The sequence below is a fragment of the Notolepis coatsorum genome (assembly GCF_963971535.1).
Source record: "Notolepis coatsorum genome assembly, chromosome: 7".
Lineage (NCBI taxonomy): Eukaryota > Metazoa > Chordata > Actinopteri > Aulopiformes > Paralepididae > Notolepis > Notolepis coatsorum.
The window spans coordinates 2,824,932-2,838,544 of record NC_140171.1 but is presented as its reverse complement, the minus strand read 5'-3'; the positions used below and the strand labels follow the sequence as shown (position 1 = coordinate 2,838,544).

Here is a 13,613-nt window from a genome sequence, read left to right as displayed (position 1 = left end):
ATGGATCCCAACACAGTAAGTGAGTGGATCTTACTGTCCGAGGGGAACAGAAGAGCGAGGCTGACACATCAGCTGCCGCCATATCCTGATCACCCGGAGAGATTTGACAACAGTCGTGACGTGCTGTGTGGAGAGAGTCTGACTGGACGCTGCTACTGGGAGGTAGAGGTCGGGGGAGGTGATGAGGTAGGAGTGGCGTACGGGAGCATCGACAGGAAAGAAAGGCGAGACCTGAGGGACAGAAGAAACAGCGACAAGCTCTGGTTCTGTGAGATTCATCCTGTCGAGGCTGGTTCTCTCTTTACTTTCTATCACAACCGTGGAGCAGACCCCGTGTTAGTCCCGGGTCCCCCCCTCACCCCCCCCTACAGACTCGGAGTGTATCTGGACTGGCCCGCTGGCCACCTGGCATTCTACCGGGTCTCCGCAGATGACGACACACTGACCCACCTTCACACCTACAACACCACGTTCACTGAACCCCTCTACCCGTGGTTTACCATCTATGGAGAGGTGACCTTGTGCAGAGCATACCAGAGTAATGACGTGAGTATTTCTGTTGGCATCTTCCTGACCTGCATATACACTGTATATATCATTGTCAAATTAAGTGTTGATAGCGTGGATTAATTACCATGAAGAGATGCTATAGCATTGAATGAATGAATGAATGAATGAATGAATGAATGAAAACTTTATTTAACAGATTGCAGAATGGGTACAATACAGTACGGCTCAATACATACAATTGTTAAGGGGATGCAGACCAGAGAAAGGCGTTTGTCTTGTTTACATCAGGGTCCCCCATTTTCAATTCATAGTGTAATAATAATGTGTAATTGTGTAGTGTGTAATTACTGAGAAAGTTGCCATCGTTAATATAGTACGGTACTTTGATTTAAATGTCTCAAGCTATAATCTTCTGTGCAATAATATACATTTCCTTAGTTTTTTTTTTTTTTTACATTTAAAAAAAAAATTATAAACCTTTGGACATTTTCCCCGGAGACAACCGAATGAAACCAATAGATAAGAGGTTGCTGTTACAATGTCATAAAGATAATAAAACTGGGATTGCACTCGCTATTTGCATATCAATAGCGCCGATCGTCAGGTGTGTTAAATACGACCGGCGCTATTGATATGTAAATAGCGAGTACTTATCTGGGCTTGCACTTAGTGCGCCCCCGTCCCATGAAGAACGCATGCCTGGAGACAACCGAATGAAACCAATAGATAAGAGATTGCTGTTACAATGTCATAAAGATAATAAAACCCCACGTTATCAAAATAGATTTGACTGTGACGTATGGGAATTCTAGTTTGGTCAAACTTTAGCACAGTATTGATGTTGGTATCTTTTAGAAAACAACACGTTCTGTTCCTTTTTTGTATTCCAGTCCTGGACGAGCTTCACACCTGACGTGTCAACTGTCTCTACAAGCACCGTATACAAGTAACCACATTTTAATACAGGCTCTTCTGTTTCCCCTGCCCTTCAAGACGTTAACATTTGAATCTGTACAAATTCTAAATAACAATTTACTTTGAATTGCCATACTTGGTTTGAACTTATATGTTATAGAAAGTGGAGTATACACACACAGTAAATTTCGCAGAGTAGATTTTACTCAAACTGAGTACATTTTACTCAAACTGAGTAACATTTTAGTAAGTTTGAGTAGTAGTAGTTGAGTAGTTTGAGTAAAATTTACTCTGCAAAATTTACTCTGTGAAATTTACTGTGCACTAAGCCTAATATCTCCCTTGGTCTGAAGCCTATAAGACTAATCTCCCTTAGGCTGATGCCTAGTAAGACTAATATCTCACTTAGTCTGAAGCCTAGTAAGCCTAAAATCTCACTTAGTCTGAAGCCTAGTAAACCAGACCCACAGCAACTGTATGAAGTGTGATATTTGTATTTGATTTATCAAGATTAAATAAGTAGAGTTTTAGTCACCAAACATGCATGTTGTGAGAGTGTACCTCTCTGCTGTTCCAAGAACTATAGCTATTCAGATGGAGCCCTAATGTTTCATGGCTTTAGAAAGGAACTTAACTTCAATTCGAGCAAAGCTTGGATGTGTTCTCTATTGCACGTGTGCCTATATTGGGACAGAATTATTGGACTGGAGGAACTGAATATATTGCTATCATTATTAAACGTCAGTTTCTGCATCACTGTAGGGAAAACAGACATTAGTATAAATCTGATTCTTTGGTTATAACCTGCATCTGAATCGTTCTGATACAGGTGTTCCTATGGTGTCTCAGGTTCAGGTTATATAAACACACATACTAATAATTATAGAGCCAACGTTATAGTTGTTTGAATCTTTGCCCCAGATTCAGGTTATATAAAAACAGATGGTATATAAAGCCAACATCATGTAATCTTTCTAATACAGCAGTTACTATTGTGTGCCCCAGGTCCAGGTTGCCCAGTGCAGGTGTGTTCGAGTGTGATTCCACAGGGCTGGTGTTTGGAGTGGAGGGGGAGAGGGAGGTGCAGTACGAGACCGTCCCATGGGACGAGAGCCTCCTCCAGTCAGCTGGCATGACTCCTGCAGGTCCTCTGTTCAGGATCCAGTGTCCTCAGGGCTCTGTCTCCCAGCTACAGCTCCCACACTGTTTAACTTCAGATTCAGGTAAGTCAGTGTTTGTTGATGACATATTGCTAATTATTTGCACATTATTAATCTAATAACCTTATGAAACGGTAGCACTTTGGGCGACATTGTTGACATGACATTATACATAGGAAAACTATATAATGCCCCAAGTCTTCATACAGTACACTCACAATATTTGAATAGATGAGATTCAAAACACAATGTTTATTATATATTAATAACAACAACAGTTTGACACAGTGTTAGGATGCATCTCAAATGGATATTCGGGGTCTCAGCTTTCATTGATATTTGGTGATTATTTGAAGAATATAACTGACATTTATTAAATCAATGATTTAATTAATAGATTTTTACCAATGCAAGGAATGCACAGGAATGTGCCTTAAGGCCCTCCCATAGTCGAGCGGACCATACACGGAGCAAACTCCCGCATGCTCAAAGCGGACCGAAAGGGTACTCAAAGCAGACCCACAGCAGAGTCCAAGTGCGAAGCTCCTATTTTCTGACGTGCGGACGTCTGCGGTGCCCACTTGGTGTCACACAAACTGGCGCGAGGCGTAAACTGGCGCGAGACATGTAGGAAATTGGTCCACGGAGATCCGCTCGACTATGAAAGCTCAAAGAGTCCAGTGGACCTCCGCAGAGTCCAGTCCGTGTACAGTCCGCTCGACTATGGGAGCACCTTTAGGGACACTCAGTACACTCAGCACATAGGTCTGCTGTCAAACAATACACTCAGCACATAGGTCTGCTGTCAAACAATACACTCAGCACATAGGTCTGCTGTCAAACAATACACTCAGTACATAGGCCTGGTGTCAAACAATACACAGCACATATCCCTGCTGTCAGACAATACACTCAGCACATAGGCCTGCTGTCAAACAATACACTCAGTACATATCCCTGCTGTCAGACAATACACTCAGCACATATCCCTGCTGTCAGACAATACACTCAGCACATAGCCCTGCTGTCAGACAATACACTCAGTACATACTATAGGCCTGCTGTCACACAATACACTCAGCACATAGGTCTGCTGTCACACAATACACTCAGCACATAGTTCTGCTGTCACACAATACACTCAGCACATAGTTCTGCTGTCAAACAATACACTCAGCACATAGCCCTGCTGTCAGACAATACACTCAGTACATACTATAGGCCTGCTGTCACACAATACACTCAGCACATAGTTCTGCTGTCACACAATACACTCAGCACATAGGCCTGCTGTCACACAATACACTCAGTACATACTATAGGTCTGCTGTCACACAATACACTCAGTACATACTATAGGCCTGCTGTCACACAATACACTCAGTACATACTATAGGCCTGCTGTCACACAATACACTCAGTACATACTATAGGCCTGCTGTCACACAATACACTCAGTACATACTATAGGTCTGCTGTCACACAATACACTCAGTACATACTATAGGCCTGCTGTCACACAATACACTCAGTACATACTATAGGCCTGCTGTCACACAATACACTCAGTACATACTATAGGTCTGCTGTCACACAATACACTCAGCACATACTATAGGTCTGCTGTCACACAATACACTCAGCACATACTATAGGTCTGCTGTCACACAATACACTCAGCACATACTATAGGCCTGCTGTCACACAATACACTCAGCACATAGCCCTGCTGTCACACTATACACTCAGCACAAGGGTCTGTTTGCCCTATCGGTTATATTGTGCGTTACAACAAATATATTATTTGAATCTGAATATATACTATGAGTAAAAGTAAACAGTATACACAAGCACAGCACATAGGTATACAACCAGTATACACAAGGTACCCTAACTGGCATGATATACGTCATACGTTGTAGTCCGTGCAGGTTTTGGTGGTTAAGAGTCAGACATTCCTAGTAATGCATAATACAAAAACAATAGAGAAACAGAGGTATGAAACAACGTACAACATACGTACAGCATACGTGATCACACTGTCCGTCTGCAACACTACTATCACCAACATCTAAGAAGGGAGATCCCCCCTTGAATGGCCCTTCTAAGGTTTCTCTCCTCCACACTGCCTGTGGAGCTTTTTTTCCCCCTATTGTTAGGTTTTAGTGAGTTTTTCCTTACCTTCGCGTGGGGTATGTCTGGGAGTGCTTGCATTCTTTCATTTATTTGCATCCATCTAAAAATGTTTGCACCTTATGGTGTTCTTGTTCTGTTCTTGACTTATTGTTATGTTTTCTTCTTGACTTGTTTAAAGAAGATCTGTACGGCCCATGGGGACATTAACGTGTGTTGTTGGGCCCTATAAATAAATTTGATTTGATTTGATCACAGAGGTATGAAGCAACATTTCTGTTGTCCTCCACAGCGCTGTCCTGCGATTATCTGTCGTTAGCTGTCGTCCACATCACCGATGATGGGTTGATGACCATCTTGGAGCCGCTGAGGATTACCCGGACTCACGTGGTGGTGAACGTACCACACCTCTCCTCCTTTGGTTTGACATGGCGGCTCCCCGATTGGATGAGATCAATGAGCAGCCTGATTCTCCTCCTCGTCCGACCACTAGGGGATGACCGCAAAGTACTGGACGTGTTTCTGCTGCCGAGCAACGTGCTACAGGAAGACGTAAGTTAGGGTCCAGTTAGGGTACCTTGTGTATACTGTTTACTCGTACTCTTAGTATACATTCAGATTCTAATTCTGTATTGCCTATTGTAACATATAATATTACCGGGGAGGGAACGGGGGGAGAGATAGATAGATAGATAGATAGATAGATACTTTATTAATCCCCTTGGGGAAATTCAGGTATCCAGTAGCATCTCAGTCAGTTGACGGACAATAGAGAGCGATAAAAAAGGACAACCAATGCAACAAACAAACAATGAAGGTCGGTGCTGAAATAAAAAGTTCCAATGAATTAAATAAATAAATGGTGAGCTGTCATTCAGGTACGTGATCTATGTCTGGACAATCTACCATTTGATTATGAACAACGATCTAACATCTACCTCTCGGGTGATGCGGGGGATGCGCTATCCTTGCGGAGTGTCGGGGCTGGAGCGGCGGACCTGGCGGCGTCTATATTAATCCCAGCCGAAGAGTGCAAGAGCGCTTCCGCATTCTTCGCCGCGCATGCGCATGAGGTCCTCGCTTAGTTCAGACGCCCCATTCAACACGGTTAATCACAAACTCGAAACTCCGTTAAGCTCCAGAGAGAGAGGCTGAAACCCACAGTTCTTGCCCGACGGATGGGAGCCGAATCGCGGATCCGAGTTTTCTGATGAATAGCCCCAAAACATGGAGGTCGCGAACGGCGCCGGCTTCACTGACCAGAGCTCACAACAGGATACACAACAAGGTGCACTACATATAACCTCATCGCATGCACCTTGTTGTGTATCCTGTTTATTTTTCGTCATTATTATATTCAGAGTTAATTATATTGTTTACACTGTCTTTCTTCTATTATAACCCTGCCCATTCCCAAATCATATTCAGAAAGTATCACAGAGACTTCTATTGACCAAGGAATTAGTTATTATTAGTAAGACACAACATTTCCGTAGTAATTGACCACCAGACTATTTTTCTTAAGGCATTAACTGGGTTAATTAATATAAATGTTATATTGTAACTGTCTAGTTACACATTGGTTCCGAAACATGTATGTTCCAGGCTGCAATTAAAACTTTGAATCTGAGAGAGCTCTGGTCAGCGAAGCCGGCGCCGTTCGCAACCTCCATGTTTTGGGGCTATTCATCAGAAAACTCGGATCCGCGATTCGGCTCCCATCCGTCGGGCAAGAACTGTGGGTTTTCAGCCTCTCTCTCTGGAGCTTAACGGAGTTTCGAGTTTGTGATTAACCGTGTTGAATGGGGCGTTTGAACTAAGCGAGGACCTCATGCGCATGCGCGGCGAAGAATGCGGAAGCGCTCTTGCACTCTTCGGCTGGGATTAATATAGACCTGGCGATGGAGTCGGCCGGGCGGCGCGCCTCCGTGGCGGAGAGCCCGAGCGAGGGCGTGCTGTGTCCGGGCTGCGCACCTGCAACGAGCCTCGGCGTGCGGGGAGGAGCTGGCGGCGGGGGAGCTACCCGAACGAGGACTTCGGCGGCCGTGAGCGTCGGTGGAGGCCCACCCACTGATTCCTCGGGGCAGCGGGGTGACAGCGTCCCGGAGAAAGCTCCGAACACCAAGAGTGACTTCGTAAACACCGCATGTAGTCCTAGTAGGCAAGCACCAGATGTGCCAATCAAACAAAATAGCGCGATAAGTCAACAGCGAATCAAAATGAAGAATAGAACTATAAATCCTGCAATCATCAAACGCAGAAAGCAGGACTTCTTTCAAACTGTCAATCAAGCAAAAATACTATGGGATCCAAGTGCAAAACCGAAGGGGTTACTTGGAGGCCACATAAACATTTGCAGCATCATTGGGAAATGTGAACAAATCCAACATCTCATTAAAGACTCGAATTTGGACTATTTGTGTCTGTCAGAGACCTGGCTACATAAAAACACACTGGGGGAAAAAAGTGCCTAGAAATCTGTGTGAATGGCAATATTACACAGGATGGACCTCAAATTGCAACAAGTTTTAATTCCTATTTTGTAGAGTCGGTGCAGACTCTGCAACAGAGCTCCCCTACTAATCTGAGTGTCTCCAGTGGATCAAAATCAGCCTGTCTTTGAGCTGTGTGAAATCACTGTAACAAAAGTGACAACAATTATAAATTCCTTGAAGAACTCCAAAACCAAGGATGTGTATGGTCTAAACACCATGCTACTAAAAACATTTAATGAATGCTTATCTGGACCAATATCAACTATCATAAATAGATCCTATAGTGAAGGCCGTTTTCCCAGGAGCATGGAAGGAAGCTATAATAACCCCCATCTACAGTACAAAGCAGGTAAATCCTCTGAGGTAGCTAACTATAGGCCAATTAGCATTTTACCTGTTATTTCCAAAATAGCAGAGAAACGCATAGCAGAACAACTAACAAGTCACCTTAGCACCAGCTCTGTTGGACTGCACCCCATGCAGTTTGGTTTTAGGGCAAAACACTCAACAGAGACTGCAATCTGCTTCCTCCTGGAGAATATTAAATCTAAGCTTGATAAGGGGGGAGTTGTTGCAGCCGCATTTTTAGATCTAAAGAAAGCCTTCGACACTGTGGATCATGGTGTCCTGCTCACCAAGCTTTCTTGGTACAACTTCTCCCCTAATACCATCACATACATGAAGTCTTATCTTGAAGGTAGAACTCAGAGAGTATCCTCTGCCCTTAGCTGTGGTTTTGGTGTCCCCGAAGGATCTATATTGGGACCGCTGTTGTTTAGTTTATATATTAATGATCTTCCAGCTGTATGCAATAATACGGTAATTTATGTCCATGCAGAAACCAAGCAGCAAGCTGCAAACAAGTTAACAGCGGTAATGACATCGGTCACTGAATGGTTGACTAACTCATGTCTGCATTTAAACACCAAAAAAACTGTTTGCATGTTTTTTACAAAGAGGCTGATGAATACTGTCTCACCTGATGTCTATGTCAGAGGAGAAAGGTTGACAGTTGTATCCGAATATAGATACCTTGGGATAAAAATGGACTCCAATCTTACATTTAAAAAACAAATCAAATCGGTAGTAAACAATGCAAAGTTTCACTTATCAAACTTCCGTCACATCAGAAACTCTCTGTCAACAAAAGCAGCAGCACTGTATTTTAATGCCATTATTATGTCACACTTAACATACTGTCTGACTAGCTGGACACAAGCCTCCTGTACAACACTACGATCTGTACAGGTAGTTTACCATCAGGCTGTGAAAGTTCTGGACAGGAAAACAAACAGCCACCACCATTGTTATAGCATAGCAAACCAGAACCTACTGAGCTGGGACAATCTTGTCAAATTCAAAGATGCCTGCCTTACCTATAAAATCCTACATGGCTTGGCTCCTCCCCCCCTCTGTACTTTCATAAAACAGAAAGCATCTGCTGACAGATATACCAGGTCTGTAGTCAGAGGGGACTGTGTAGTCCCAAACAGGAGGTCTGCTTTTAGTCAGACAGCCTTTTCCGTGAGAGCAGCCCACACCTGGAACAGTCTGCCAACACGGCTCAGGGAGTATCAAAGTTACATTTAATTTAAAACTAACTTAAAATCATGGTTGAGAGATGGTCAAGTGTGCGACCATTTTAACTGAGGGGTTGTATTGTAAATGTATTTTAATGTATTTATTTGTATGTATTTTAGTGTATTGTAACCTATACTGATGCCCAGGTCATGAGAGAGAGGATACTAGGAAATTTATTTTGTGTTTACTGCAGAGCGGAGGGACTGGGAGACCCATGTTACTCACTGGCTGTCAGAATGTAGAGCTATTATTTTAACATGTAGACCAGTTATTTTAACAAACGAGTGGTACACTTGTTTCTGTGAAGTACAAGCGGACACTTGTCTTGCCAACTCATAGATATAGAATAATGTATCTGAATGAATGCAACCTTCTATTTCTGTGTGCTAACTGAATCAAATTGATTAAATATAAAAAAATGTATACTAAACTATCCGCTCCAATTTTTCTGGTTGAAGGTATACGCAAAGCATAAGGATAGCACAAAAATCACGATCTCAGCCAGTTGTGACCTGATCAGAGGCCAAAAATACAGTCTGAAGTGTGTTCCAGAGCCGTATGAACTGCAACCTGAGGTCAGCATATCCCACACACACACACACACACAGGCACGCACACACACACACACACACACACACACACACACACACACACACACACACACACACACACACACACACACACACACACACACACACACACAAACACGCATGCACGCATGTCTCCCAGTCCCTCCGCTCTGCAGTAAACAGCCATCACTGATATAGAGTGTCTGGTCAGTAACATGGGTCTCTCAGTCCCTCCACTCTGCAGTAAACAGCCATCACTGATACAGAGTGTCTGGTCAGTAACATGGGTCTCTCAGTCCCTCCGCTCTGCAGTAAACAGCCATCACTGATATAGAGTGTCTGGTCAGTAACATGGGTCTCTCAGTCCCTCCGCTCTGCAGTAAACAGCCATCACTGATATAGAGTGTCTGGTCAGTAACATGGGTCTCTCAGTCCCTCCGCTCTGCAGTAAACAGCCATCACTGATATAGAGTGTCTGGTCAGTAACATGGGTCTCTCAGTCCCTCCGCTCTGCAGTAAACAGCCATCACTGATATAGAGTGTCTGGTCAGTAACATGGGTCTCCCAGTTCCTCCACTCTGCAGTAAACAGTCATCACTGATGCAGAGTGTCTGGTCAGTAACATGGGTCTCCCAGTTCCTCCACTCTGCAGTAAACACAAAATACATTTTCCGGAATCCCGTTCTCACGTTATCCAATCAGGAGAGAGAACCCTAGATATTTTTACATTCAAGAAATCTTGCCAAGCCAAATGTTCTAACTGCACTGGCAGGTAATTTTCAACAAGCACCGCATAGACTCAGACTCAGACACATTGCATGGAATAAACTTGTAATTTAAAGGTTCAGTCCACGTGGTCCTCATTGCCAGCCGGACAGAGTGAGGACTGTGTAGACTCAATCGCAACGGCTGTGTCTATGCGGTCCTCATTCTAAACAATCGAAAATCATTAGTGCACAATTAAAGGAATATGAATTACCGGTATATAAATGTTTTATTGCTTTTGATCTATTACAATTACTTTGTCATCTGTTCTCAGATCGAGCAGTTTCGTCAGAATTATGGACCAAATTACGTTCCGACATTTGAAGTATTCATGGATCTAAACGCAATGGAGGTTCGATTGACGATAAAGGATCCACATGATGACCATGTTGTTTGGAAACGACTTGTTCCACTGCCAGGTAAATTCACTCCTTGAATGGAATGATCACAGTTATCAGAATTATCAGTTAAGTAATCTTTTGTTAAAATAAGTGTTAAGCAGCTCTACATTCCAACAGCCATCACTGATATATGGAGTGTCTGGTCAGTAACATGGGTCTCTCAGTCCCTCCTCTATGCAGTAAACAGACATCACTGATATATAGAGTGTCTGGTCAGTAACATGGGTCTCCCAGTCCCTCCGCTCTGCAGTAAACAGCCATCACTGATATAGTGTCTGGTCAGTAACATGGGTCTCTCAGTCCCTCCTCTATGCAGTAAACAGACATCACTGATATAGAGTGTCTGGTCAGTAACATGGGTCTCTCAGTCCCTCCTCTGTGCAGTAAACAGACATCACTGGTATAGAGTGTCTGGTCAGTAACATGGGTCTCCCAGTCCCTCCGCTCTGCAGTAAACAGCCATCACTGATATAGAGTGTCTGGTCAGTAACATGGGTCTCCCAGTCCCTCCGCTCTGCAGTAAACAGCCATCACTGATATAGAGTGTCTGGTCAGTAACATGGGTCTCCCAGTCCCTCCACTCTGCAGTAAACAGCCATCACTGATATAGAGTGTCTGGTCAGTAACATGGGTCTCTCAGTCCCTCCGCTCTGCAGTAAACAGCCATCACTGATATAGAGTGTCTGGTCAGTAACATGGGTCTCCCAGTCCCTCCGCTCTGCAGTAAACAGCCATCACTGATATAGAGTGTCTGGTCAGTAACATGGGTCTCCCAGTCCCTCCGCTCTGCAGTAAACAGCCATCACTGATATAGAGTGTCTGGTCAGTAACATGGGTCTCCCAGTCCCTCCACTCTGCACTAAACACAAAATACATTTTCTGGAATCTTGTTCTCACTTTATCCAATCAGGAGGGAGAACCCTAGATATTTTTACATTCAATAAATCTTGCCAAGCCAAATGTTCTTACTGCACTGGCAGGTCATTTTCTGTTTACTGCAGAGCTGAGGGACTGGGAGACCCATGTTACTGACCAGACACTCTGTATCAGTGATGGCTGTTTGAATGTAGAGCTACCGCAGTCTCAGGTCCACGTCCAACAGAACACTGAGCAGCTACTTCCACCGGGCGAACAGACTACTGACGGATAGACTCTGAATTATCACATGAGCAGACACACACAAAAGCACCTCCAGTGACTTACACAAGCACACTGATTACACGCACACACTGCTGCTACTTACACGGTAGAATAGTCTTTAAATACCCTGTATTATTGTATAGTTTGTATAGATCGTTGTGTATTGTTGTCTACAAAACTACTACGGTTGAGGAGCCAGGAAAAACAAGCATCTCACGTTTTTCTGAATATATGTACATTTAACCCCTTCACTACCACAGCGCAGGTGTTTAACCTGTAGTGTGGTAGTGAAAGGGTTAACCTTCTGTAGTGTGGTAGTGAAAGGGTTAACATTTTGTAGTGAAGGGGTTAACCCTTTGTAGTGGTAGTGAAAGGGTTACCGTTCTGTAGTGTGGTAGTGAAAGGGTTAGCCCTTTGTGGTAGTGAAAGGGTTACCGTTCTGTAGTGTGGTAGTGAAAGGGTTAGCCCTTTGTGGTAGTGAAAGGGTTAACCTTCTGTATTGCGGTAGTGAAAGGGTTAGCGTTAGCCCTTTGTGGTGTGGTAGTGAAAGCGTTAAAAAAGCTGTGACAATAAAATGATGTGAGTCTGAGCCGGCTCTGTTTCTCCGTGTCTGATGCCCCGTTTCTGTCCCTTCCCCTCCAGGTGGACAGGCAGCCGTGGCAGGAGGAGACGCCGGCTCCTCCTCTGCTCCTCGTCCTCCTGCTCCTCCCTCAATCTCTGCTCAGACTGGTGCATTCGTCGCTGCTCATAACATGACTGGCAACACTTTTAATGGACCGGTTAACATCACTTCTCCAGCAGGACACCAGCCTATCCACCCCCCCAAACGGCGTTCTTGTTGCTATTTGTGAAAATAATCCCACAGCGCACCCGCCGTCAACTGACGCTGGGCCGCAAGGAACAGTAGATAGTTGGCCCGGTCCCTCCCGCTGTGCGACGCACCCAAGGGGGGACCCCGACAGAAAGGGCCGGTTTGATACGGGAGAAGCTGTCATCAAACTGGTTGACACACACCCCCCCCCTGAACACCCCTCTAGCGCATGCTGAGGAGTTGTTCTGCAGCTAGACACGCAAGGCATGAGGGGCATGGGCTCCTACACGCCGAAGCCCTGCAGTGATATTGCTATCACCCAAATCACGCTCCCCTCTTCTTTGCAGACCACTGCCGCTCTCACGGGAGTGGGAGACATCAGCGTGATACTAGGGCTGGGCGATATGGCCTAAATATGATATCACGATATTTTCTGACCTTTCGGCGATACACGATACACATCACGATGTTTTTCTTTTTTACCCCAAACAATTCATTATGAGGCTTACCAAGACAGTATTTGAGTTTGCAAGCTAACATTAAAGACAAAATAAAATACCCATGCATTTAGCATTTTTATATTAGATTTAGATTATTAGATTATATATTGCATATGAGATATTATATGATTTAGATATGAAATATGATGAATTGAAAATGGGGGACCCTGATGTAAACAAGACTAAAGTCTTTCTCTGGTCTGCATCCCCTTAACAATTGTATGTATTGAGCTGTACTGTACCCATTCTGCAATATGTTAAAGTTTTAAATCAATCAATCAATAAATAGCATTTTAGCATTTTTATGAAACTACTGTATATATGTATGTCTCTAAATGTTTTGATGAATTGAAAATGGAGGACCCTTATGTAAAAAAGCCGAAAGTCTTTTTCTGGTCTTCATCCTCCTGTACTGTATTGTACCCATTCTGCAACCTTTTAATACAGTTTTCATTCATTCATTCTGACGGAAACATAATCATTTTGATTGACAGTCGAGTCTGCCAATGACGTCACACCGCTTGCACCCGCCCTGCTGTTCTTAGCACCAATCGGCAAGCGTTATGACTTCCTGAATGTCCCGTGTGCTGAAGTGAACACTGTCAACAAAGCTACTAACGTTAGCTCCCCGCG

General features: G+C 44.0%; 1 protein-coding gene across 1 annotated transcript; it reads left to right on the top strand.

Moving 5' to 3' along the window:
* LOC311232585 (uncharacterized protein) lies at nt 1-13,152 on the top strand (the record flags this gene model as incomplete). Its single annotated transcript, XM_084319446.1, has 7 exons — nt 1-546; nt 1,401-1,456; nt 2,431-2,648; nt 5,011-5,270; nt 9,253-9,369; nt 10,403-10,547; nt 12,312-13,152. The coding sequence occupies 7 exons, from the start codon at nt 1-3 to the stop codon at nt 12,518-12,520; spliced, it is 1,551 nt and encodes a 516-aa protein (XP_084175572.1). The 3' UTR covers nt 12,521-13,152.
* Nucleotides 13,153-13,613: the final 461 nt, after the last annotated feature.